Below are 26,580 nucleotides of genomic sequence, written 5' to 3'. Positions count from 1 at the left end.
AGCATTAATATAACTACACAAAGATAGAAAAACTCTAGAGATGAGATGGAATGGAGAGGTTAAAAGGCATCTTAAAGTCACTAAAAGTGAGTGGTAATTTTTTTAAATTTTGAATTTCTTAGTAATTATTACCCAAGAGGCGAGCTAAAAAATATGTATTGTTTTTTTTCCTGAAACAGAAGTGAAAAAAATGACAGTACCAATATCAATGTCAGAGTTTCCTTTTATATTATAGAAAAAACATTTTCTCTACAATAGGTTTGTCTAAAGTCAAAAAGAGTCAGCTTGTGTCATAAAAGAAAGCTGCCCAGTCTGATAAAATTCAGAAAGAAAACAAACATAAGAACAGAACAGAACAATACACACAAATAAAGTATGCAATGTCAGGTCTGTAAGAAAATGAAAACTCCTCTTTTGACTTTGAATACTGGTACATGGAGCAACAAGGTCAACCGTTTCACACCTGCCAGTTGAACGCCACAACCAACAGAACCTCGAACACTTTCTCACCTTCGACCCTGCTTTATATGAGTGTGCCTCTGTGTGAGGGCCAAACCATGCACTAGATCAGGCATTTAGGCACGCCTTTTTTAAAGGCTAATTGTCTACTGCCATATTTCTAGCCAATGGAAGTGCAGAATTTTGCAGAAAGGAAAAGGAGGAAATACAGTTTTAACAGAATACACCATTCAAAAGCAGACTCCTGGACCTCGTTCGGCCACTAACACTTAAGTAAGAGAGGTCAGATATAGTTAACCGACTTTCCTTAAAAGCAGTTCAATGGAAATGGCACTGTTTGTTCTGCATTCCCTAAACTGCTATAAAAAAAAATTAAATAATACAAAAAAAAGGCTGACATAGTACACCGTCTGTCAGTGGAGTGTGGACAAGAACAGCTTAATGTTGGACTTTCCTGAGCTAGCCACCATTTGGCGATAGCTAGCCAGCGTCTGTGTGTGTTTGTAGGTGTGTGCGCTTGTGTTTGGGAAGTACCAGAATATTTACATCGAAACGTTTTCAGAGTGGCGGCAAACTGGAAAATAATGCTACTCGTTTCATTTATGGACATTTAATAGACAGCAACGCGCTCGTCTCTTCTGTGTCTTTGCTGTTTTTGGTACAAGGTCCCTCCGGGAAGACAGAGACTCTGGAAACAGCTCGAGGCCCCGCTCCTACGCTTCTCTGGAACTAGGTGTTTGTGTATTTCTGAGAGAGCGAGCAGGTGTTATCACCATTTCAGAATGCCACACATATAAAGACCAAAGCATATAAGAGGTCGGACTGCACACGAGTATTTAAAAAAAACAATCAACAAAAACAACAACAAAAATAAGATTTAACATTATGTTTAACAAAAACAAGAGTCCGCCTACAATTTCATTGTCTCTTTTTTTCAAGGTAAGGCTTCCTATATCAATTAAAAGATTGTGTGCATGGTTGGATATATTCAGGTAACCACTGTTTTTCATTCGCAGTCTGACAAAGCGAGGTACTCCTGTATTGTCCTTCTCTGTGCGTCTTTCTCGTCATTCTGGTCCCCTCCTCTCCCCGTGTGCATCATGAGGAGAAGGCGCCTCCCGGGCCCGTGTGAAGTCCCATGACAGAGGACTGCGTAGGCCTGGCCGGAAGCAGCATGGCACGGCAGAGGTCCATGTACACACCCCCGACCCGGAGCCACACTTGTTCCCATACACAACCAGCTGGGTGGGGAGGGGAAACGAGCCCAAATTTTCAACAAAATAAAGGGACAAAATGACAACACAGAAAAACAGGACACCCAAAGAGCCTCTCCGTCTCCAATCCCCTACTCTGCCTGGCGCCTGCCGCAGCACCGGAGAGGGTGAACTGGAGTAATGGACATTTAGAGTACAGCGAGTATCAGCTCTGGCCTCATGTCTCCTTTCTCAGTTCTTGGCTGCTCATCTGCTCATGTAAGGTGACTGTTTCGGGACACCAGCATAGCTGTGATGGGAGGGGCCAGTGTACATCATGTTGCCATGGTGATTGGGCTGCATAGGCTGCTGCGGGTAACCCTGCCCCCCCATCATCCCCATCTGCATCTGCATGGGGTACTGAGCTGGCTGATTCATGTAAGGGGGATTGCCATGATAACCACTGTTCATCATGGGTTGGGGCATTCTGTAACCGGCAGACATGGCATTGAGGGGCATGTTCATGGAATTGTACGGTGCTGGCGTGGGCATTAGGTTTGGCATCATACCGCGCTGCACGGCCAAGGTGCGCGGCGTGCCCTGCATGGCCACGGCCCCCGAGCTGCGGCCATAGAGCTGCTGCTGGTGCGGGGCCGGGGCCAGCTGCTGAGTGGCTTTGGACCGGATGGAAATATGTCCTTTGACTGTAGCCATCTGGCCCTGTAGCCGCTGTGTGTGCGGCGGGGGTCCCAGACCGATGTTGGTGGTGGGCATGTTGCATTGTAGCTGCAGGGAGCCCAGGTTCATGGAGCCAGAGCTAAGGTTCGGAGGCGGGGTCATAGTGGGCTGGCCCTGGGGTGAAGGGGCCAGCCCGGGGTTGGAGAGAGAAACGCTGGTGGCGTAGGAGGTGACAGAGGCTGAATGAGAGTAGGGCATGGCATGGGGGTCCATGATGGTGTTGGTGAGCTGTTGGAGTTTGGCCAGGCTGAAGGTGGCTGAGGGCTGAGGGTAGCCCCCCGTGCCAAAGTCCTGGCCCATGCGCTCGTACAGGGAGCGGCCCCCTCCTCCGCCTCCACTCTCTGGGATCTCCATTATCATGGGCGTGGAGGCGAAGCCATTGCCCATGCTACACTGGGACAGGGCCTGCTGCTGCTGCTGCTGCTGTTGCTGCTGCTGCTGCTGCTGTTGTTGTTGCTGCTGCGCTGACGGTGGAGGTTGAGGGTTGGGCGCTTGTTGCTGCTGAGGACCCTTTTTTTGGGACTGCTGCTGCTGCTGGTTGGTGCTGGGAGGCCTCTCGATCACGCCACAGCTCTGAGGAGACTTAATGCCACAATTGGGTGTGCTAGACGGGGGTCGGGGTGGCTGGGGTACAGCACTGCCTACATTACTGGCACCTGGTCCGCTGTTGGGCCCTGGCCCTGTTTGCTGGATGAGGCTACAGCTGCCCATCCCTAATTGCGACCCTCCTGTTGCCGCCGAGGACGCGAGGCTGGAGGCTGGCACAAAGGAGCAGCTGTTAGACTGGGAGGACGGGGTGGCCGAGTTTGAAGAAGAGGAGGCTGACGATGACGATGTGGTAGCTCCCGCAACTACGGCAGCTGACATTCCCCCTCCGTTCCCTCCATTACCCGTTCCGTTACCCCCTCCGCCCATGGTGGAGTCGTAGCTGCTGGGGTTGTCGTAGTTCTCTGTCGTGCTCTCTATGCTGCCGAGGTCACTGAAGCCGCTGTCCACAACCTGCTGCGAGTGGTCCGGCACAGACGGTACGTCCATCATTGGTGACGTCTCCATGTTCTGCTGGGAGGGGGCGGAAAGAGAACTGGGATGTTCCGGCGTGATCTGGGTGTACCCCCCTCCAGCGCCTCCACCGCTTCCCCCTGCTCCAGTAGGGCCAGGCGTCCCTCCCCTTTGCCCTGCTGGTGTTGTGTCCATGATGCCCGAGGGCAACCCCGGACTGTTCACCGAGCGCACAGATTGACTGGGTAGGGGCGGAACTGGGGGGTTGGGAAGGGGGCTGCTGTGTTGGGAGGCCCCGCAGTCCTCCACCAAGGCAAGAGCCTCGTCCTCGGCCTCCCCCGTGTAACTCTGCAGGGTCCGGCAGGCAGCTAGGGTTTCCTCGCAGTCCTGGTAGGCCCCGTGGTGTGGCTGGGGTTCAGTCTCTTCGTCCTGGGCTTCGCCCTGCGTCAGGGACTGGACGGCCTGCATCGTCTCCAGGTCCAGCTCATTGGAGTGGTGATGGGGGTGGTGTGGGTGATGGTGGCCCAGCTCCTCTTTAAAGTCGGAGTGCTGGTGAGGGTGGGAGTGTGGATGGGTGTGCTGGGGTTCCATCAACAGCGTGACGTCTTTGTCGTCCGGGTGTAGAGACTGGAGCTCCATGGGCTCGGAGGGAACAGACATGGCTGTAACAGTTTCCACTGCCGCAGCTGCTGCAGCGGACTCCTCCTGCTCTCTGCGCCGCCTCTCCTCCTGCTGCGGGTCAGCTGAAGAGGGCCGACACTTGGCCTCCTGCACCACCTCTTCCTCAGCCTCCTCCTCCTCCTCTTCTTCCTCCTCCTGCTTGCTGACATAATCTCGCGCCACGCTGTTCTCGGTGTCTAAAAAAGCCTCTCCGCCTTGGGGTTCTTCTTTCACCGGAGGAGAGCTTGCACGGGAGGCAGGCTCCTCCTCCTCGTCTTCCTCGTCTTCGTCGTCATCATCATCATCTTCAGAGTCCTGGCTTTTTCTTTTCTTACTGCCGTTGTTGCTCTTGTCCTCCAAGTGTCCGTCACCTTCATCATCTGCATCATGGTCTTCACTGCGCCTGCTTCCTGGTGTAACTGCCGCTCGCCTGTTGATACTTCCGCCACCGCTGCCCGTGCTGCCACATTCCTCTTCCTCCCTCTCCTCATCGTCATCGTCCTCTTCCCTGTCACCCATATCTGCGTCCTGAGGCCGGGACTGTGGGGCCCGGGGCCCTGAGGTGGAAGACGAGGACAAAGGGGACAGCAGGGTACGGGACGGTGAACGGCTGGATTTATCTTCCTCCCAGGTTTTTTCAGCCTCCTCCTCTTCCTCCTCCTCCTCTTCTTCCTCTGGCTCAGAGGTGGGGGGTGGTTTGGGGGCAGGCTGTGGTGGCGGGTGGAGGGCGCGGTTCTTGGGCGGTCTTCCTCTCGGCCGCTTGGGCACCTTCTGCTCAACAGGTTTAGGGTGATAGTCATCTTCTTCATCAGAGTCTTTCTGTTTGGTGTCTCTGTCGATGTTGGTTCTGCAGCCACGCTTGCTGATGCGTTCATCTGCCTGGAGCAGCTGGGGATCCTTGTCCAGCTGCTGCTCCAACTGCCTTAGTCTTTCCTGCTCCTGCCTCTCAGCCTCCTCCTGGGCCCGCTGCAGGTACCAACTCCGGGGCTTGCGGCCAGGCTTCATCTTGATTTTGGGGGGTGGCGGATCCCCACTTTGGGCCTGGCCATCTGCGGCTGCTCCATTACCAGGTGGTTTTCCAGGTCCTCGTTTCTTCCAGTGCAATGGTTTGCGGCTCTTTCCCTTGGGCCAGCCTTTCTTCTTCTTGACTGGGACCTCGGGGTTGGCCGCTACGGTCTCTGATGGAGTTGCTGGCAGAGCGGCCACAGGCTTCAGCATAGGTGTTAGCTCTGAAAGGGGGCAAGAAGATAAGCCAGTGTTAGATAAAGCTGCACAAATAGTCTGTCCATGAACAAACCAATCATCACTGAATCCTGCCAAGATTGGCTTCAAAGCAGCTCACCGTCTTCCTCTGAATCTGTGAGATTGGAGTGCCGGCCCCTTTTCGGTGCTGGGTCAGACAACCTCATGACAGAGCGGGCTGGTGGGTAGCGGTGCAGGGGGTGGCCCAGTGGCGTCTCCTCCTCCAGCCTGGGCATAGGCCTCTCTGAGTCTGAGTCGACAAAAGGCTCATCCAACACCTCTGTGGTTTCAGAGATCGTCTCTGTCACCACGCTGCTGTGAGGGTGGCTGCGCTGACGAAAGCGACGCTTCCTCAGTGGCTTCTAGGTAGAAACAGGACAAGTTATTAGGTGCTCCTGACTCAGACTAACTCAGATCAAGAAGAATATTGTAAAAGACATGGGAAGGAATCCAGTTCTCAATACAACTGAATGCTAATTTATTTTAGATTTTGCGAACTCCAGAAATTAGACAATGAATCAATCTTAGCCTTCACGGTTTCTTACCTTGCATTTGAGCCCCAGGGCAGGCTTTGTGAGGATGGGTGGAGAGCATGCCCTCCTCTCATCATCTTCATCATCGTCATCCTCCTCTTCACTGCTTTCACTGAAGCAGCTCTTCCTGACAAGAAGAGACTCATTCAACCTGGAAACCATAGGAACTTGTGCCAGCCCTTCCCCAGGCCCTTCCATCGATCTGGGTTTAGGGCCTCTCTTTTTCCTTGGGGGGCGCCCTCTTCGTGTGGGAGTTATGGAGGGGTGTCTGGCCATGTCCAGTGAGTGAAAGGCTGTGGATTCTGCTTGTCTGTCCAGGGAGAAAAGAGAGGGGGGGCCGGTGGCAGAGCCTGTGGTTTTTCCTCCCTTTGTTCTGTCCTCGTCTTCTTCATCCTCGTCCTCCACTGGGCGGATCTTCGGTGGCCGTCCCACCCGTGCGCTGTCTTTCACCTTGCCCCAAGGCCAGTTTTTGGGTGGGCGGCCCCGTGGTCTGCGTTCTCCATTTGTTGGGGGCGGGGGGCGTGGTGGCTCTGGGACCGAGGGCGGACAGCGAATGTGGGCGGGCGTTGGAGAGCTTTGGCTAATGGGAAACCCCAGGAAGCACTTTCTTTCCTCTTCTTCCTCATCCTCGTCCTCCTCCTCATCCCTCTTCTTTCCTTGGCGCATGTGCCAGGACATTGGTGGGACCTTGTGACTTGGTTTGATCTATTAACAGATAAAGTGAAATAAAATCAATAATTAATTAATCAATCAATAAGCATGTACAATAACTTCGACATCAATCGGTTGTTCTACTTCAAGCAAACACAAATTCAACGCATTTACCTCCTCGCGTTTGTGTTCCTCTGGTTCATCCTCCTCCTCGTCGTCATCGTCGTCGTCATCGCCATCGGAGACCACCGTGTTGGTCACGATGACGGGAGTCCAGCGGAGACACTCGGGGTCGACGTCCAGCTGCCGCGGCCGGGCCTTGAGACGAGTCATGTGGTTGGACACGAGCTTCTCCCTACGCACCAGGACCAGCCTGACAAACCCACGGCAAAAAGAAATAAGCGCGTTAGAACTCTGCAAGCACTTTTTTTTATTTTTACACGCAACCGTGGAGAAATTCTGAGAATCTGGTTGTGTATGTCAGTGTATGTCTGTGTGCAGTCACACCTATGTGTTTGTTAGCTTGCGACGCCCACACAGTGTTGTGTATATATGTGCAGATGGACTGATTTACAAGATTATTGATTTTAAGATTATTATAACGAGGCTTCATGTTTGTGTTTTAAACCAAAGCTTAAAAATTTTGCCGTTTGGTGACATTTTGCCAAATGATTTTCTGGTACTGCCACTGACTTTGTCCTCTGTAAGTTAATACTGACAATACATTAATCACTGGAGTAAACTTTGCTGAGTATTCAATCAACTGACCATCATGCTTCCCTTTCAATTCTACTGTTGCTGAAATTTAGCTGAATATCAGAAAGGGTCAAATGGCTTGGCAGCAGGTCAATGTTCCCTACAGAGCATTACAGTCAAAGTGGGCCACCTCAGGAAGAAGTGTTGGTTGCTTAGGCCGAGATCCAGCATTTCATTGCATTGTAATTAAGAACTTGAATTGAAGAACAATGATCTCACTAAAGTCTACTTTAAAGGCTTGCTTTGTTTACATGCTAGGTGTAACCTGACTAATTTCTGAATGTGTCGCAGTCCCGTCTCTGACCTGTCTCCTCGCTGATCCAGCATGCTGAGACTGTGCAGGGTGGTGGTGATGTCCTGCGGGCAGATCCCGGTCAGCTTGCTTAGTTGTCGTATGGTGATCTGCCGATCGCGGACGTCATGGAGGCACTCCAGCACCACACTGCGCCAATAGGCCATGTAGGATAGTCGACCAAGGTCGGACAGAGGTTTCTCTGGAGATCCTGGCTGGCCCTCGCGCTTGGACAATAAGTAGCCTAGAAGGAGAGCGGAAGCAAGGACATCTTGAGCCAAAAAGGACGTACACCACAGTATTTGTCTATTATTCAATGTGTTCATTTTGGCCATCAACAAATACATGTCCTGGTTATTGATGTTGTCACTTTGTGTATGTTTTGGTTTGGAGTTGGAGCCCTTACTGAAGTCGATGAGAAAGCGCCCATAGCCCCTGCGCTGGTACTGTGGAAGAATCATGATGCATGACACGTTGTATTTCTGTTGACAGTGCTTCTCCTGAAGAAAAGGGAAAGAAGCAGACATATTCGACCATTAGAAAAATAAATATATCTATAAAATGGAAACTACATCAGAGCCGACCTGTGTGGGTGCATAGCAGGGTGTTGATGGTGCTGCGTCCGCTCACTAACTGCTGTGTTTTGGCAGCGAGGCGGCATGTTAATGGGAGCACCTGCAGACGCTACAGAGGGGCAATGGAGCTCACAGCACCCAGTGTTTATCTGGGACACATTTGAGCATTTGTATGTTTGTATCAATGCACCTGTGTGGGGTGATGCCAGAGCATTTCAATTTCATTTGAATATATTTATCTCCATAATTTAGTTCTGCAGGGGTTGTTGTAATATATAGAGGTTTGTACTTCTTGAAAATTATTTTACTGAGAGGCTGTGGGTAAAAGGCACTGAAATTCAACAAAAGCTGTGGTTGGAAGCATGGCTTTACCTTGGAGAAGTAGCCAACAAGGTGGCAACCTTTGCTGTCGTTCTGGGTCAGGACGTAGAAAAGGAAGGGCTCCACATCATAGTAGAGGGTCTTGTGGTCCAGGAACAGCTTGGCCAGCAGACACAGGTTCTGACAGTAGATTGTGCTCACATTCCCATCAACCTGTTGTGGGATTAGAGAAGAAACACATCAGTACAACACAATGACTGTTTCCTAAAAGACTGCCATTCATTGCCGGACACACTGCTGTCCAGAAGTAGATCCGTAAGCTGCTGTTAGAGAACTGTGGAACAAAGTGAAGGTGAATGAAGTAGAAGTTAGTGTCAGGCAATGATCTCAGCCGTGTCTCTGGAGACCCTGACTGATAGAGGGTGGAGGCGAGAAACAAGGAGTTGCAAAGAGAAAAAGAAAGAGGGTGCTCAGTTTGGCAGCTCGCCAGTTATATCTGCTCTCCTCCGAGCAGGGATGGACTGCAGAGCAGGGAAACAGGAGCTGCAGTGGCCATGGCCTGCAGACAACAAACCACTGAATTAATCTTCTGCTGCACTACGAGACCCAGAAGAGCTGAATTGTGCGTGGGTGATTATAAATTCTTCTAATCATCACGGTTACTTCCCCATATGACATAAACATAAGAATAGTGCTCTATGGTAGGCAGGGAGGTCAATCTATGACCATTAGGAATTAGATGGAGCAACATGCTGTATATTCATGAAGTTGTAATCACGGATTTTGCAGTCTTAATAAAAATGAGTGGGTCTCGGTAAAAAAAATAAGTCTATGGAAAGCATTGAATACCTTTTTGAGAAAGGATTCGTTGGTCTGTACTATGACTATACAGGACAATTGAGTACCAGGGTTCGAGTTAGTATACAAGGTGCAGAAGAAAGGCTGCATCGGTAAAAGATGTTGCTTTCACGGTGCTGAGCTATGCAGGTTCAACAGTCTCTCTCTGTTACAGTGTCTTCCATATTCACACATTCTTCAGGTCGTTCTGTTCATCAACTGTCAACCATCATTCAGTCTGAACAGTTCCTCACCTCATAAACAGAGACATCCTCCTTCCTGTAGATCTCGTTAGCAGGCGGGTGGAACCAGTTACACTTCTTCATGTGCTGGTAGAGGATGCTGCGACTCTTCATGTAGCGCAGGCAGAACTCACACAAGTAGAGCTTGGGCAGCCTGGAAAGGGAAATAGGGAAAACAGTGGAAAAAGGAAACATGAGGAATGGGTGTAAAAAAATGTTGTTTTTTTTTTCAGCTCGAACTGAAATGAATGAATAGTCTCTGATTAAAAAGTAATTGATCAACAGAAAATGTATAAACAACCGTTGCTGGTTTTCTTTTTCTTCTGATAGTTAATTGAATATCTTTGGTTGGTCAGACAAAATAAGCAATATGGATAAGCCAATTTGGGATATTGTGATGGACATTTTTTATTAATTTCTTTGACATTTGAGAAAATAATTGCCAGATTAATCAGAGATGAAAACAGCTCTTGTTTTGAAATAAGAATAAAACTGCAATGCCTGAGACATACGTCGAACCAATAGGACGTGAACAACAGATTTTGTGAAAATAGCAGAACATATTTCATTCAACAGTTACATGCATTAAGAAAATGAATAAAGCAAATCAGAATCATATTGCCTCACTGGCTCTGGCTGGTTACCTGCCAAAGTAGGTGGCACTGTAAACAACCTTATAATTGAGCTCCATTACGCCGGTGGTAATTGCTATGCCTACACACAGGATTGTGAGCTAAATGCATTATGCTGTTGTGCTTCATTAGGGTAATTAGCTTACCTGCTGTACTCCTGGGGGTAGGGAGATGAATACCACGTCTGGATTTCAAACTTGCCGAATTCGATGACTGACGGACAGCGCATCTGAGGATCTGGTGGACCCGTCACCCCGACTTTCTGTTTTGGTGAGCAACAAAGAAGAAGAAAGAGAGGGAGGGAGAGACATGGAAGGTCAACTTTACTGCTGGAGGGATCAAAGGGGAAGTAGATGGATTACACACCGGGGCCTCCTGTATTAGGATCTTACACTAAGGCGTGAGAGGAAGGCAGGACACGGTCATGAGTAACGCAGCTTGAATATAAATCGATGAAGTCTTCTTATTACTTTGTGATTCTCAGAGATAACAGGCTACTTGCTAGCGTGACAGTGGAGCTTTAAGTGGAGCTGCTGACACAGTTTGCACATCTCTGCCTGTCGTTTATGATGGTAATGTATTTTACTCCACGGCCCTTTTCACACATCATTAGGGCTTACCACTCTGCCTGCCTGCATCAAACACTGCAGTGAATATTCCAGTGGAATGGTGTTTTAATACGACTCCCCTGACACTGGCCAAACACCCACTCTCTGGTCAATCCACTGCTGTGCTGCATGCAAAGGGGTGTTAATGTGACTAATTTACATTTCCTCTCTGTAACTACACTGGCGAGGCTAACCTAGCCATTAGAGCTCAAGATTCGCTCAAGATTCACTCCATCAAACATCAGCTGTTCTTTGACACCAACACTGTCTCTATGTGCCTGACATGAGACATGGCAGAGGCCTCACCCACTCAATCACGTTGTGCCTGCAGGGTGTGGTTCCACCAAGCAGCCCTACCCGTTCAAACATGGGAATATCATGAGCAATATTATTAATTATTATTATTAATATGCCTGCTGAATCTGGAAAGAGTTCCATGGTAAATCAATGTATTAAAACAATTAATCAATACAGCTGACCAACCTTTCCACCCACAAACCGGCCTACATCCGACATGCCTCAGCCAGTGACTTCATGTTTTACGACCTGGGCGTTGTTAACTCTGCTCTTTCTGACAGCAGTCTTGTCACCATTGACATCCAGCTCCCCCACCGCGACTCATCATAATACCACGGCTCATAACCAGCCTGACAGCCTCAGTCATAGCCTCATTGAGCTCTCCCAGGTTCCCCTGCTCATGCTGTCTCACTCTACAACGTGGCCGGCCCCTCTTCAGGTCCTCCTTACCTTTTGTCCCGCCTCTGATCATTCAACTTTTAAAGACATTTAACATTGCGTCTCTGTCTGTGTACCTGCAGTGCAAGCTCCTGGATGTGTCTGAACAACTCAATGTCTTTTTCTGTCAGGTTCTCGTGACCGGGCAGTTTCTCATCTTCATCTCGCCAGTCGCTGCCTTCCTGATTGTCTGGGGATAGAAAACACAGAGTTGACATTAATGAACACGTATTGAGAAGCTTGCAGGACGGAGTGCCAAGACGTGTGCTGATTGATTTGTACAAACGGTGCTCCAGTCACAGCGGGCAGACATTAAGGCGTCTTTACATGGTAAACAGTTTCTAAACAACTCATTCTTAAATAGGGGGGATTTTTGCTAATTTAACATCAGGAATTGGGCTAAAGACCAACATGCAGGTCCTACATTGCTCTTTCGTTACTACACTTTTACTAAAAAGTGCAACTGGAGTTGCTCAAAAACTTTGTCCCACTTCGTTTAGGCTTCCAGGTTAACCAGTGATGATGAAAATACACTGTGCATGTTTGTAACATACAGTAAAATACATCATAGGTGGCTGTATTAAAGCCATATCTCCACAGATGCATATACGTTTTCAATGATAAACCTACTGTTCTGGTTGATGTGGCTTTTTATACACATGTAATGTAAACTGGTTTTGAATCATCTCACGGGATTTGTCATAAAACTCATACAGGTTGTATAAACCTGCGTATCCAGTGTACAACCAAAACTTGAAAGTGGGTGAAAACACAGACGTTGGTGCCAGTGAAAAATTGAAGCAGCGATGTAAATGCTGCTAATGCATCTGCTCCGTCACATGTATTCTCTTCTACTGAGCTGCACTCGGAAAGTTCAGTGGAAAGAGAACTGCAGGAGGCCACTTCATATTACAAAGCAGTTTCTTTTGATGCATTAGCTACAATTTTTGGAGGCAGAAAAAAAACAAAAAAAAAAACAATGCTACACCATTTTACCATCGGACTACAATTTCCAAATAAGTACGGGTTGTATTATTTTAATACTGGAAGAATAATTGAAGCACCGTCTATGCAGCACAACATTAGCCCGTAGTACAGAGTCTGTTCGTTAGCAAACCATTGAGCTGACGGCCCCTAATTGAGTCTGATAAGAGTATTGGGGAAAGACGCTACAGTTTGACGTTTAATGTCATGATGCTGCTGGCTCATTAAAGTGCAACTATTACCAATGTATGCTGTGATAGTTATTAAAGATGTTGAAATTTAGAGCCTAGTTTTTATGTTTTCCCAGTTGCTTCATTAACATCTTCCACTCCGTGCGGACGCCGGCATCCTCTGTCAACTTTAACGTCTTTCAAAGGCTGTAGCAGGCTCAGCTTTTAGAGCTGGCGTGAATGAACTGGTATCATATAAAAATATAACACTTTAAGAATCCAACCATGTCATTGTCGTTAGAAAGGAAGCTAAATAATGCTTTTTTGGGAGACAAAAATTGGTGAGGTAAAAACTGGCATGGCCATAATCACAAGGGTTTCTTAACCTCTCACCCCAAGATATCTGAATGAAAATAGTACCATGGGTACCCCACAAGTCTCCCTTTTACAGACACGCCTTTATGCGAGTCCCATGCAGTTTGGGGCACAAACAATGTTGTGTTCGGCATGCAGTAGTTGAAACAGTGGTTTCTAAATACTTGGGTCCATAATGGTCTTGGAATTGCATAGATTGGGTATGACTGGAAAACTGAGAATCTTGAGGATCCAATGAGCTTAAATTAACCATCACAAAGTCCCGCCCCTCAAATGCATCTCAAATTAATCTTCATGTTCCCAGCTTTGAGATGATGTATAGCACTTCTATGTGACATACCCTTTTGACCTGCTATCTCCCACTAAAGATCCCCTGTCCCCCCTAACAAAAGACAAAAATGGGTCTTTGGTAAAAAAAAGGGGTGGAGTGGAAAACATTAATAATTCCATTTCTGCACATTTGAAAATTAGCTTTATGCCTTATACACTAAACACAATAAAGTACATTCACATCCCTTATCGCTTGTATTGAAATTACAAAGATTTTTATGATTTTCATGTCAAGGACATGGACTTTATAAATGTATTTTGTCCGGTTTACAATAACATTCTAAGCCGTCCATCTTGTACCTTTTGGAAATAATAATACTGAGATTGATTGATTTGTTTTATTGTACTCTGGACCAGTTCAAATCTAATATCTTGCATCACCCAGAGAAGAAATGAAAGTCATAATGCAATGGTAGAGAAGCTAATCCTGACCTCTATCGTCTCCTTCTCCTTTGCGATTGGCTTTCTTTCGGATGCGGCACTGCTGTGAATAGTCCACTACTTCCTGCCGTGCCTTTCGGCCCTCAGGCGACGGCGTGAAGAACTTTGTGAGGGCGTCGATGAGGCCCTTGGTCTTGTTGTTGAAGCGCAGGCTGCCCTGCGACATGTCGTCGTCGTCCCGCATCGAAAAAAGCAGCCGGTCGTCACCAGGGTAACCCTCGCAGGAGGAGCTGGAGGATGAGTTGGCTGAGGCGGAGCGCTTTCGCCGACCACGCCTGCCCAGCTTTTTAAAGGGCCGCCCGGGCCTGAGGAGAAAGAGAGCGGTCTGTTTGAGACACATGTACTTATTGGACAAATAAATAAATAAATATACACACACACACACACACACACACACATATATATATATACATACACACACACATACACATACATATACACATACATATACACATATACATACATACATACATACATACATACAAACCTATATATACACATACATACATACATACATACACACAGTCTATATTTAAATATAGATAATGATGAATTACACGAGAAGTGGCAATAAAAGAAAAAAGTAGCTGTGAGCTCATTTTAGAGGGTAGGGTAGGTAGGGTAGCACTCGGGTGAAGCAGATACGTGACATCTTGCTCTCCGCTTGGCTAACATTGAAGAAGACGGCAATAGCTGAAGGCATTTCTCTACCTGTTCTTGGGCCGCCCCAGTGGTGCGCTGTAGCGCCGTTTGATTTGTGCTGCCTTTTCATGTAAAAGCTTCTTTCCCTTTTTCCTGGGTTGGCAGATTTGACAAATCCACATGCCTGGAGAGAAAGAGTGAAAGCGCAGGTTCACACACCCTGAGGTGGATTAGACAAGGCGGGCTTCAGTGCAGATACCAACATGCTCCAGGACATATCGAATACATTAGCACTCAATGGTGGAGCATTAGGTGATTCATGAGAACTCAAGACATCATTTAGTGCGACTATAATGATCGTAAAGAGTGTTAATGTATGAGCTTTGGGTATTCTGTCAGTTAAATTCATGGGAGGCTGCAACGAGGACAATGAAGAGGTAAAGTGATGAGTTAAAGCACTTAAAGTACTTAGGAAAGGAGTCCTGTGCTTACCTTTTGGCATACGCGTGAGGGGAGGATCACAGCACTCCATGTGGAAGCCCCGGTCACAGGAGTCACAGAACAACATGTTGTCCTGTACGGTTAACACACACAAGTATTGATGATTAACCCTTGAGATGCGTTTCAGACAAAGTGAGTCTCTCTGACCGATTGCACATGTTAAACTAACATGAAAGCTAGAACAATATGTTGGGGCATATTTATTTTTTGCAAATATGTGTCAGTCATGTCTAATAAGATGGATATGATGCACTTTGTTTGATGATACATTTATTGGAAGCTCCAGTGCAGATTTTGAGCATATTTCCACATATTCATGCCCAAAAGTGCATTATCCTCATATCATATAATTTGTATTCAATTACTGTGAGTTTTTCTTGAAAATATTCACCATGACTGGTTTAAGCAACTTCTTTGATTCCCTTTTATTCTCCGTCTTCAAAAGATGCATTTTATCAGTGCATCTTGGTAGTATGTGGTACATTTTGTTTCACTGTCAAACCTCTCTGCAAACATTTAAATAACACATATTCTTCACTTGATAAGTAAGAGAAAAGAGTGAAATCATGCCGATGCCGACTAAAATAGCTCAATCCCAGGACCACAGATATGTCTATCAGCATCTCTATCCTGGCACCCAAGCAGAGAAGCGAGTGTTCAAAGACACTGATAGGCAGCCAATCCGCCATATTCGCTCATCCACTCACCGCATTCTTCCCTTGATCCTGACAGCTGCTGCAAGTCTTGCATTCGATGCACTGCCACCACAGAGCCTTGACTCGCGCAGTGAGCTCTGGGGAGAACTTGAGACAGGACGGGTGGCCTGCAGGTAGAGAGACGCAGACACAAACAAGTGCGTCAACGTCACACACTTTCTTTTGCCGCTGCTGACTGACAGACATGACCCACTTGCATCATTGTCGGAGAAGAAAGAAAAAATTCCTATTGGAATTGAAAAGGCCTCCCTGAATCAAACCTGGCTGCAAAGAGAGTGTTCAAACATAAATGACAATCTGTCAGAGCTGTGCTTTTGCCGTTTGAAGAGCAGCAACCAAGATGGCCTTGTCTGGGACAGAAACCCACAGAGGAAAGAAGAGGAACACAATATCTCCTCTGCCTTCACTAAGCTGCAGAAAATAACATTCATATCCCAATTTCTCTGAAACCGGAGACCGTTGCCAGTATCTGTCAATTGTTGCGTTTGTCTTGCTCAAATTTAAGCATGACATCCTGGACCCAAAAATGGGCAGAGATAAATGAGTCTGTCTGTGAATTGTTGTGTACAGCTTCCTAAAACTAAACACATGGTAATCCTTTTAAAAGACGTGTGCTTATATTTCTTTTCAAACGGAGAACATTTTTCTCTCCAAAAAAAACACTGAATTTGAGATGTATTCAAAACAATTATATCACATCTATACTTTGCAGAAAACTCATGGGTCCTCTTCTGTGGTTGTTCGTACCACATAACTAGGAACATTTAACCTGTCATAGATTGAACTGGTGCTAACATCTCGGGTCTTTCTGGTCACAAAGCAGCACTCACCACTATTGCCACAGTCGGCGCAGGAGATGAGCTCCTCCGGCCTCTTATCGCGATTCTGCTCCTTGGTCCCTAAGCAGAAGCTGCAGATGGGGATTGGCTCTGCCACCGGCTGGCAGAAGGACAGACAAGGTGAGGAGGAGAGAGAAAGTTGAGACTGTCAGTCAACTTAACAGCTTAGTTGTACAAATGAACAAAGTAGCCGTGTGTCCTGCCACAGTGAATGACTGCTGCAGTGTGTATTAACAAGCCAACAGCGGACTGAAAACGACAACATAGAGCATGTGGTCCTGTGAACAAAGTGTTTAGGATAATGAAGAGCACGAGAGCTGCACTGATGAGTTTGCTTGTATAATTTATGTCAAGTTGGAGGCTGCCACCGTGTGTCAATGTCCCCGCAGACTCCTGTGTTGTCTGATCAAAAGCTGTATCTCAGTTCCCATGGTTGTACTGGCTGCGGAATTAAATTCCTGTGCAATGTGTCCCATTTTAACACTTATTCTGAAATACAACATCATTTCTGGTGCGGCATTAATCTTTCAGTGTGTCCCCAAAAACACAAACCATGTCAGCAGGTGTGTACTAAGACACAGAACCAACACATTATCTGATATGCACAGAAGCACAAAACCGAAGCCAGGTTTATGTACAGTAAAACAAAAAGGGCAGGAAGACTTAACATGTTGTACGGCTTCAAATGTGACTCGTCTGTGCAATAAAGCTGAAAAATCATATCCCTGAACTACTGCAGGTGCACTTCGCAGGCACTAACACAAGAGAGGGGGGCATGGGGTGAAGCGCTGTGAAAGTTTATGGATGCTGGAGGCCCTGAGGGGAAGTGGTGGCTTACTGCGACCTCAGATTATACCACAAGGCATTTTCAGCCACAAATGTAGTTTACTATTGAGAAACCAACGGATATCATTTTTGTATTTATAGGCTAGCTAGGTAACATTAGGTGCATTGTTTCACTAAAACGCTGGCATTTTTTACATATTCATTGATCCAGTCACAAAATTGAATACCGGTACATTTTTCTAAAGTGGGTATTTAATTTCTATTAGATAAAATAGATAAATAGCTTGTAGCTAGGTATGGCCGTGAGTAACGTCACTCAAGTACTGTATTTGGATGCCACATCATAACGCAAGATTGGAGAGTCTTCACATTCTTAAATTGAGTCAATTTAGAGTAGGGCAACACCTGAAGTGTCCTAAATATTCACGAAATATTAACGAACCAAAGAGAGATGTCCAAGTGATTAAACTAGTTTTAAACTGGTGTAAAATGTGTTTTCTTTACATAGGCTCATTTATAAACTCCTATTTGTTTGCTAGCTTCCATGACAGCTGTTTGCATGCCAATTTGTTTCATATCTGGCAAGCCTTGGTATCGAAGTGGGCAGGATCACACAGGCGAAAGCAAACAGAGGTTCTATACTGGATTGTAAATTTGAAAAGAGAACATAGTGGCAACTATAATATGTATCCTGATGTTTAGTCTTTTCATGATATTATAAAGTACAAGAAAATGGCTTAAGTACAGTATGTTCAGAGAAAAATGTAACAGAAGCACAGCCTGCCGAGAGCGAGCTGTCTGTATGTGTGAGAAGAGCACAAGTGATGGAGACTGGGCAGGAGCTACAGGGCCCCATGGCTGACATGGGAGACACTGTGCATACGACATCTGTTGTCCAACAGCTTCCACATCCTCAGCTTTGTGTTAGAGCAGCACTGTTGAAAACAACTCGCATGACATCTGGGCTGCTGTTTGCCAGCTGGCACGAGGGAGACTGCAAGGCAAAGTGGAAGAGGGTTCTCTGATCTGATGACACCAAACTGGAGCCATTTGGCGAGCATACCACACTCCTAAGCCTCAGCACAAGCACTGCATGGTCGCATCATGCTGTGGCAATACTTCTCTGCAGCGCGCCACTGAAGGTAGCGGGTAACGTTGCTGCAGCAAAGGTGAGAACTGCAAAGAACTACATGGCCACACATTAAGTCAAAGCCTTAAAAAAAAAACATGCTGGAGTGGACAAGATAATCCTAATCTCAATCCAGTCCTCATGAAACTAGACAGAACATGAGCAGTGTCACAGCACTCACAACTCTAGTTAAAACTGAGGTGGAGATTTCTTTCAACTTCGAAAAAAAAAACTCTTTTTCGGTTAAATCAGTGTAAAAAAAAACAACATAACTATCCTACTAATTTTTCAAATTGATAGACAATAAACCACAAAAAAGCCCATTAAGCCAAATATTTTAAACACTGAAGATACTACATAATAAATACGTAGCGATTGAAAATGTGTTAGTATTCACTTAGCAGAAAGATACTGAAATCACAAACTACAAACACAAATTAAGTATATTTTTAGGAGATACATCTTTTCCTCAAAATACCCTCATACAAAATAGCCGCCAAAATGTATTGAAAAATATAAAAATAAGTCTATTTTCAAGAGCGTTGCTGTTCACCATGATGAATACAAACTAAGATAAAATTCTAATCTGTACGTTTTATATCATTGTGAACTCAAAACACTGAAACATTTTGCAGGAGGCACACATCTGAGATCATTCTACGCGCTTCAGCTCACAGGGGACAGTCCAATAATTCATTTCAATGGGGAAACAACAACTTGACATTCACTGAAGATGGTGTTACTACAGTTACTAACAGTGTAAACGCACACGGCTGCAGAGCGCTGGGTAGGCAGCAGGTCCTGGCAGTGAGGAGACGGGGACAAGAGCTTGATTTATTGGGTTCATTTCCTTCTGACTCAGGCTACTTCCAACAAACCCGATACCCCCCTACCCACCCACCTTCCACCACAGGGACAGAGCGAGCAAGAGACACAAAAGGTGCGGAGGGAGTAAAAGAAGAAAGAGGTGAAGGGAGGGAGGAGAGCTGTAAAGAATGAGCAGTGAAGAGCAAGGCAGATAAGCGCAGAGTGCAAAGAGGAAGATAGAGTCTTACGTGAGGATAAATGTACAAGCACTAGCTCTCTATTTCTGAAACCATTTTACATGCTCACAGGTAAAAAGGTGTAAGAGATTGTGTTCATGTACTGGGTTATAACGTTAGATTCCAAAACTCCTGATCATGACCTGAATGCATGATGATAATAGCTTCATTTGGATGCAAAACAAACCAACAAGAACACTGGAGAGAAATGGAAGTCAGCAGCAAGATAGAAGAAAGGAGAGCGTGAAAAAAAAAAGACAGAGTGGGAGCGAAAATAAGAATCCAGAGGGCAGGGGAGTGAAGGAAATGGAAAGTGTTAAGAAAGAGAGAAAAATCTGCAGCAGCAGTCCTCTGAGCAGTCTGCGTGCGACCAACACCTCAATCATTGCTCTGATGCTTAACCCTTTCCCCGCTGGAGGAGGTCAACTGCTCCCACTCGGCATGTGAGCGCTCGAGTAAACACGAGCAGAGAGAGCACACACACACACACACACACACGCTGCCACTGTAAATTAATCTCCGACAGATACTAAAAATTGAAAAGCTAATCCTCACTCCATGACAGGGATATTGGAACAGTGAAACACAATCCTCAAATTCCTCCCGAGAGCTGTTTTTCCTCCCAGTTTCAGCCTTTTCTACCTCCGCCAGCATTTGCTGCCAGGACTGCTCCTACACCACAACATCGCTCGAGAAATCTCCCCACATCTACCGACTGTTAAGTGACACGGACGACTTTCGACTTAAGATGTGTGGATGTGTTGGTGTCTATTTTAAGCCTGCGTGTTGCTGCTTTGGCATGCACTTCTTTTTTCCCCCTAACATAAGAAGCGTTCAGGAACAAACCGTTGTTCGGCGCCAAAGAGACACGCCTTGTGGCAACTGTTAGTAGCTGTTACTAGCTGCATCTACTGGGCGGACTTGAAATGCCAAACAAACATGTCTTACAAGTTACAGGTTCCTCTATAAATACACGCCTACACACAAACAGACAGGTGATGGTACCTTGGTCTGACCCAACTGACACACCCACTCGTGCTTTATGGATCACTTGAGCACAGTGTTGTCAAACACTCCATATCCAGTGTGCTCCAGTGTTAGCCTAGTTTTAGTTTTCAAACGGTCAAAGTCAATACCTGAGAAAAAACATGTAGCATTGTCTGAGACGTTGTAAAGAGAGATAATTGGTTCTGTATCTATATCTAATATCTAGTGATGGCCTAGTTTCCCCTTTACATAAATTGGTTTTTGTTGTCCAAAGACAGAGGACAGGAGAGAGAGACAGGAAGGAGAGAACAATGGAGCAAGGACGAAAAGGAGAGGGAGAAATGGAGGAGGAGAAAGGATAAAAGGCTATGGGAGAAAAGAGAAATAAGGAAAAGCGTTGCTGTTGTCCTTGTCTCGTCTCAAGTCAAGAATCTCATTAACATGGGAGCCCAATCTCAGCAACCCCCACCACCACACTTCCCTTATGGCCGCCCCCACCTCCAACACAAACTCATTGATCACTGTTACAAAGCGCACCGTGCAAGCAGAGGCAACACACAAACACATTTGCACTTGCAATCATTGGACACACTAAGCACGAGTCAGTGTCACATTTTCATTCAAACATGTGTACATGGACGTTCAAGTGATATCAGTTGACGGTTAGGGGAAATCCCTGGAGCCCCACCTGCTTGGAAATTACTTGAATGTAACTGGTCTACATTTTCACGTGAAATCCACAACAGCCCGAGGAAGACCATGTGTCGTGCCAACGCACCCTCCCTTTAGCCAAGCATCACCCTTCATTAACGTTGAGGTTAGCCAGGGAGCACAGAGCTAAATCACTGCATCAAACGGCGCGGCGCTGGCTGATCTCCAGCCGTCACCTCCACAGCTGCTCAACACATTGACTCCGTTTGTAGGGCGGTGAGGTTAGCCATACGCAAGGCCTCACACAGACACAGCTACACTTCCCGTGCCAAATGCCATTCACATCACAGTCACTGGTGAGCGCGAGGTAACTGCTGCCCCTGGGCGCAGGCGCTGCCGCGACTACAGCTCGCAGCGTCTGTTCCTGGTTGTTCTCCTTTCACCAACAGGAGCACATTTGAACGCCTTCACTGAAAACAAAAGCCTACACACTGGTTAGGAATCGGCACTGCATAAACACAATGTCCAGCGTGTATTTGACACAGAACTGTGGGGTTGCAGCTATTGATTATTTTAGTAAATCGAGTAATGTCCTGATTATTACATTGATTCATTGGCCAAGACAGGACAACTCATTGGTTTCCTTTTAAGGAAAATCATCATTTGTATTGCTGAAATTGCAAACATTAACATAATCTGCCAACCCTAAACTCATTTAGTGTATGTGCCATCAGTTCAGGATTTCAAGGCTCCAAACTCATTTTGTCCCCACCAGTAAATGCTCTAATATCTATTCTATACATCTCCTTCAAACAAAAACGAAATTTGAACACAACATCAACTGACCTCAATCTGGAGATTTCTTTTTATCATAATTGTATTACAAAAGACATACTGGTAGTCCAGACGCACCACAAATTCAAATCTATTACCCCTGATTTTGTTTTAGGTGGCAGCAGAGTACAAAAGAATGTTAATTGTGAATTGCGTGAACGGACCCTTTAGATGAATGCTCTACGGTTTTGTTCCATTTCTCCGCTGGTGTGTCAGGCCAACTGTCTAACAAGAACCGGGCCTGTGGTAGCTGTGCAGCATGAGCTGGTGCCATCAGAGAGGAACAAGCTCTTTCATTTTTAGGCACGAATCATGGGTCAGCTGAGGCCAGGGCTCTGGCAAAATGGAAACAACAGATACCTGACAAGAAAATTGAGGCAAAAAAGTAACGAATTTCTCCACCTCCTCCTTGAAAAATGGATCAGTTAAAAATATGAAATTTTAAGTTCACACTAGTCATGGAAAACAATTTCATGGCCTCCTATTTAGTAATTTTCCCAGCATTCCTGTGGTGTGATGCTAACGCTGAGCATGTTTCCATCCATCCAGTGAACACACAAAACCATCTCCTGTTACTACACAACATGATGTAGCAGCAATGGGGGAAGGGAAGAGCAAGAAAAAAGACGAAGAAGCAGGTTGCACGCAAGGCATATAATCGATGTCTGAGGGCATTTTGTATTCACGATCCTCCTGGTGACGATACGTGATGTCTTCACCTTGAGCCAACACAAGCAGGGCGAACGTGTGTGTGTGTGTGATGTTGGACAGACAGGTGGGGGTTGGTCCAATACTGGGAAAGTGGAATGAATTACAGTGGATAAATATATATCTGTCAGGGTACATAATACTTGATTCTTAATGGAGCAACTCAACAATCACTAGCTGCCAGTTGGCCTGTTACAAGGTCAGTGGGACATTTTGGAGGGAAAGCATCAGGACCACAACATTGCATACAAGCAGAAGACGTGAATGTGTGTGGATGTTGTTCACGAGCCCCTTTTTCACACGTCCTCGCCGTGACACTGCATATCAAGATCGAGAACTCTGGTTCACCCCGCTCCAGCTGTTGAGGAGGGGGCAACCGCAGGGCAGGGAGATTGCTCTTGCCTATTATGACAGGATGAACATCATACACACACACACACACACACACACACACACACACACCGATATACACACACACACACAAAAGCTCAGCGTCAAGCCCATCCCATCTAATGGCCGTAGCCTCATACTGCTAACGGGCGCTCAGGGAGGCAATGAGGTTTGCCATCTATATATCCATGACCCCTGGTTGACTTCGCCCCCGATTCACCTCCCCCTTCATGACCTGGCAATGGCACCCGATCAGGGTGAGAGGGGGAGCCAGAAATAGGGTCTGAGATCCCGTTTGAATGGAGCACTCCGACACAAACATCAGCGTTTTGGGTACACAAATCTCTCCACAAATGGGGTCAAAGCCAGTGCTTAGCCATTTGTTTTGATTTTCCTCCCCCCTCCTGCCTTTACTCACTCTCTCTCCCGCCTCTCCTTGGGAAATCATAATTGTGCAGCAATCAGGCAGGGCAATGGTGCACAACTGGAAGAGTAGGAGAATGCAGGAGAGTGATCATGCAACACCGACTGCGTCTTCCGTGCACACACAGTTTCTAGCTCTTTGATGCAAATGCCACTCGCACAGGCTATCATATACATCAATAACACACACCAACAGTCACTCGCAAAAACACACATGATTGAGCAGCAATAAGGTTACATTCTCTGGAGAGATATATGAAAGCAACATCACAAGCAGAAGCCGGGAAGAAGAGTAAACAGGCTTGTGTGAATGCCAGACACCATTGTCAATTTCCTCACTGCTGCAGCTGCTTCCCCATGCCCCATCTAGCCTGCAGATGAGACTCACAAAACAACAAAACCTCCTCAATCAGGTCTACTCGTTTAATGCATAATCTCTGACCGGTGAACAGTTTCACTGATGCAACAGGGTGGGCTTGATTGCTCATGCACAAATTCACTCTGCCTTTCTGGTGCAGTCTGAAGTTACATGAAAAACTAATTCACTTATGTACAAACGTTGTTTTCCCACTGAGGCAAGCATTACTTTGTCTGTGCTTTCATTTGGTTCTGTGAGGCAGAGGAGCGGGCCGATCAGTAGCTGAGTCAGAGAGAAAGAGCAGGTTGATGTCGGTTTGTCTTAAGCCATCTGCAGCCAAGCAGGTCACTGTGTTAGGCAGACCCCATGTGACTCCAGCCTGCTCTCTAGGCTAATCCTACTGTGTCTGTGTGTCTGTGTGTGTGTGTGTGTGTGTGTGTGTGTGTGTGCGTGTGCGTGTGCGTGTCCATACCAGGAGCTGCTGTAGCTGCCCAGACTTGAACACACAACCACACAGAGGCCAGATAAAGCCAGGAGCTAGCCAAAACAGTGTTTAGGTACTCCTGATCCACTGGCTGTCTAATAACCTGAGTGACATATGATCAAATGAAGGGCCACAAGGCTGGCACAAAGTAGTGTGTAGTTCTAACAGGTTTATTGACATGCTGGCTGTTAGATGTTTGCACCTCGGTGGGCATTTAAAGTAGAGGATTTATAAAAAGCAAACTGTTGTGTGTTTGTTGTCTTGCGTCAGAATGCACTCAGCTTGTGTTTATGACGGTGTCTGCCATTGTGTTTCTGTCTTTGCATGCAGTTGTGTGTGTGTGTGTGTGTGTGTGTGTGTGTGTGTGTGTGTGTGTGTGTGTGTGTTGCCCTGGCCCTTAGAAGCAGAGGTTAGCAGCCGCCTGCTCTCTGTGATCAGGTTACAAAAGTGGGTGTGTTCCCTCTCTCCTCTGTCGCCTGCAAGTCTGCCTCTCCCTCTCTTTCTCTAACTTATTCTGTCTCTCTATTTCTCTGCCGCTCTCTCCCCTTCTGGTTAAGGAGGCCTGTAGCTTGCGTCATCCAGGCTTCTTCCTTTGGCACGACTACAGTCCATCTCTCGCTCCCTTGTCTGTGTTCCTCCCCTTCCCTCTTTTCCTTTCTTTCTTCCACCCATCTCCTGCCAAGGAGCAGCCCTGCAGCTGGTCCACACTCCCTGCAGGAGGGTGGGAGCCATGTGACTCTCTCCCCTGACCTCCTCTTCTGCTAAGAATTGGCCCAACCAGACGCCCACCCAGTATCACTCTAGTATTGCTCGCCTGGGCCACAGCACACACACCTGGGATTCTGTCACTCACATATTCACCCAGATAATGTAACCAAATTGGTTCAATGAAGTCTTTCCAACATGTACCCGATACCCCTCGTTCTCTCTAAAACACACTGGTAACGTCTTCAACACAGTGATGCAGACTCCAGTTTGTGCAACAATCCTCACTCTAGCATACGTCTGATCTTACAAATGTTGCGCAACCCTTCTCAGCCACTTCTAAAAAAACTTTGCAATGTGCTATCTGGTGTAAACCACTACGCCATATGCTGGATGAAAACTCACAAATAACACTCACGGAGTAAAAGACCATACTGTGCTGTAGTAAATTACAGCCCTGTAGGGCCATGACCAATTAGAACAAGCAGAGAAAATGTAGTGCCAACTCAGATATTGCCAGCTGATAGCTCTGTGTGCATCGGCTATTATGCAAGTCAAATACATTTTGTGTGGATTGCAAAAAGAGAGGGGTTTTCTCTCTCTTTTCCCCCTCAGATCCCACTCACTTTCTTTCTGTTGCACCTAAATGTTAATTGAGCAGCAGTTGTTTTGACAGGATATTCCTGCTCTTATAAGACACATGTGATGCCAACAAAGTGCTTTACTCTTTTTACATGTGTAATGCATACATACTAAAACTTTTGCGGTCAACAGTGATCAGCAACATCCAAATGATAACGATTATATCCAGCCAATAATCCACGGTCAATAATGCCCAGTTATTTACGGCCTATGTGTGTAAATTTAAGGTGAATGCATGCCTTGTTTCTTTGTTTGTGACAGATGTACGGGCAGAGACATTACCTTGTCTTTCTCGTGGGGCAACAACCGGACTGGTGGCAGTGATCCCAGAGACACTGTCCCGGTCCCGTCATCCAGGCAGCTGCTACGGCTGATGAGCTGGAACAGTGGACCCTGCTTGACCACACGTCCATGGGCCACGGCCCTCTTCAGGGCCACCCTCAGGTGCTGGTGGAAGAGACTAGACCCCATAGTGCCGCTGCTTGACAAGTAGGCCGCCACATCAGCCTGGCACTTGAGAAAGCGCTCAATGTTCTTTAAGCCGGAGCCACCGGGCTCATGGAGCCCCTCCAGTGCTCGTTTGATCAACTTGTTCCAGTCAAGTCCCGGTTTCTTCCCAGAATAGGAGTTAGAACTACCTCCGCCGACACTGCTGCTGCTGCTGCTGCCGCCACCACCACCTCCTCCACTTCCTCCAGAGCTGCCACTACATTTGGCCTTGGGCAGAGCCAAGCGCCCTGGGTTTTCAGGGTCCTTGTAGGAGTTGAGACCTTTGTTTGTGATCTTTAGGATGGTACCATCCTTGACACTGAGTTCCAACTGCTCCAGAACGGTTTTGCGATCCAGACCATGGGACATGGACACTGCATTGCAAATGCGCTCCTCTGATGGTCGCTGCTTCTGCTTCTTCACCTTCTTGATGGCCTCTAGGATCCATTGAGTGTACATTGGGTTGGCCAGTTTCACCAT

At 46.7% G+C, this 26,580-nt stretch overlaps 1 protein-coding gene across 1 annotated transcript; it reads right to left on the bottom strand.

The window, feature by feature from the left end:
* Positions 1-1,627: 1,627 nt before the first annotated feature.
* On the bottom strand, positions 1,628-26,580 carry kat6a (K(lysine) acetyltransferase 6A; the record flags this gene model as incomplete). Its single annotated transcript, XM_079222428.1, has 16 exons — positions 1,628-5,278; positions 5,392-5,653; positions 5,837-6,529; positions 6,650-6,848; positions 7,536-7,767; positions 7,930-8,023; positions 8,471-8,632; positions 9,511-9,652; positions 10,277-10,392; positions 11,551-11,663; positions 13,765-14,078; positions 14,485-14,599; positions 14,908-14,989; positions 15,624-15,739; positions 16,463-16,571; positions 25,894-26,580. The coding sequence occupies 16 exons, from the start codon at positions 26,578-26,580 to the stop codon at positions 1,920-1,922; spliced, it is 6,795 nt and encodes a 2,264-aa protein (XP_079078554.1). The 3' UTR covers positions 1,628-1,919.

This window comes from Taurulus bubalis, assembly GCF_910589615.1.
Source record: "Taurulus bubalis genome assembly, chromosome: 8".
Taxonomy (NCBI): Eukaryota; Metazoa; Chordata; class Actinopteri; order Perciformes; family Cottidae; genus Taurulus; species Taurulus bubalis.
Note: the sequence above shows the minus strand (reverse complement) of the source record. Positions and strands in the feature narration are given on the sequence as shown.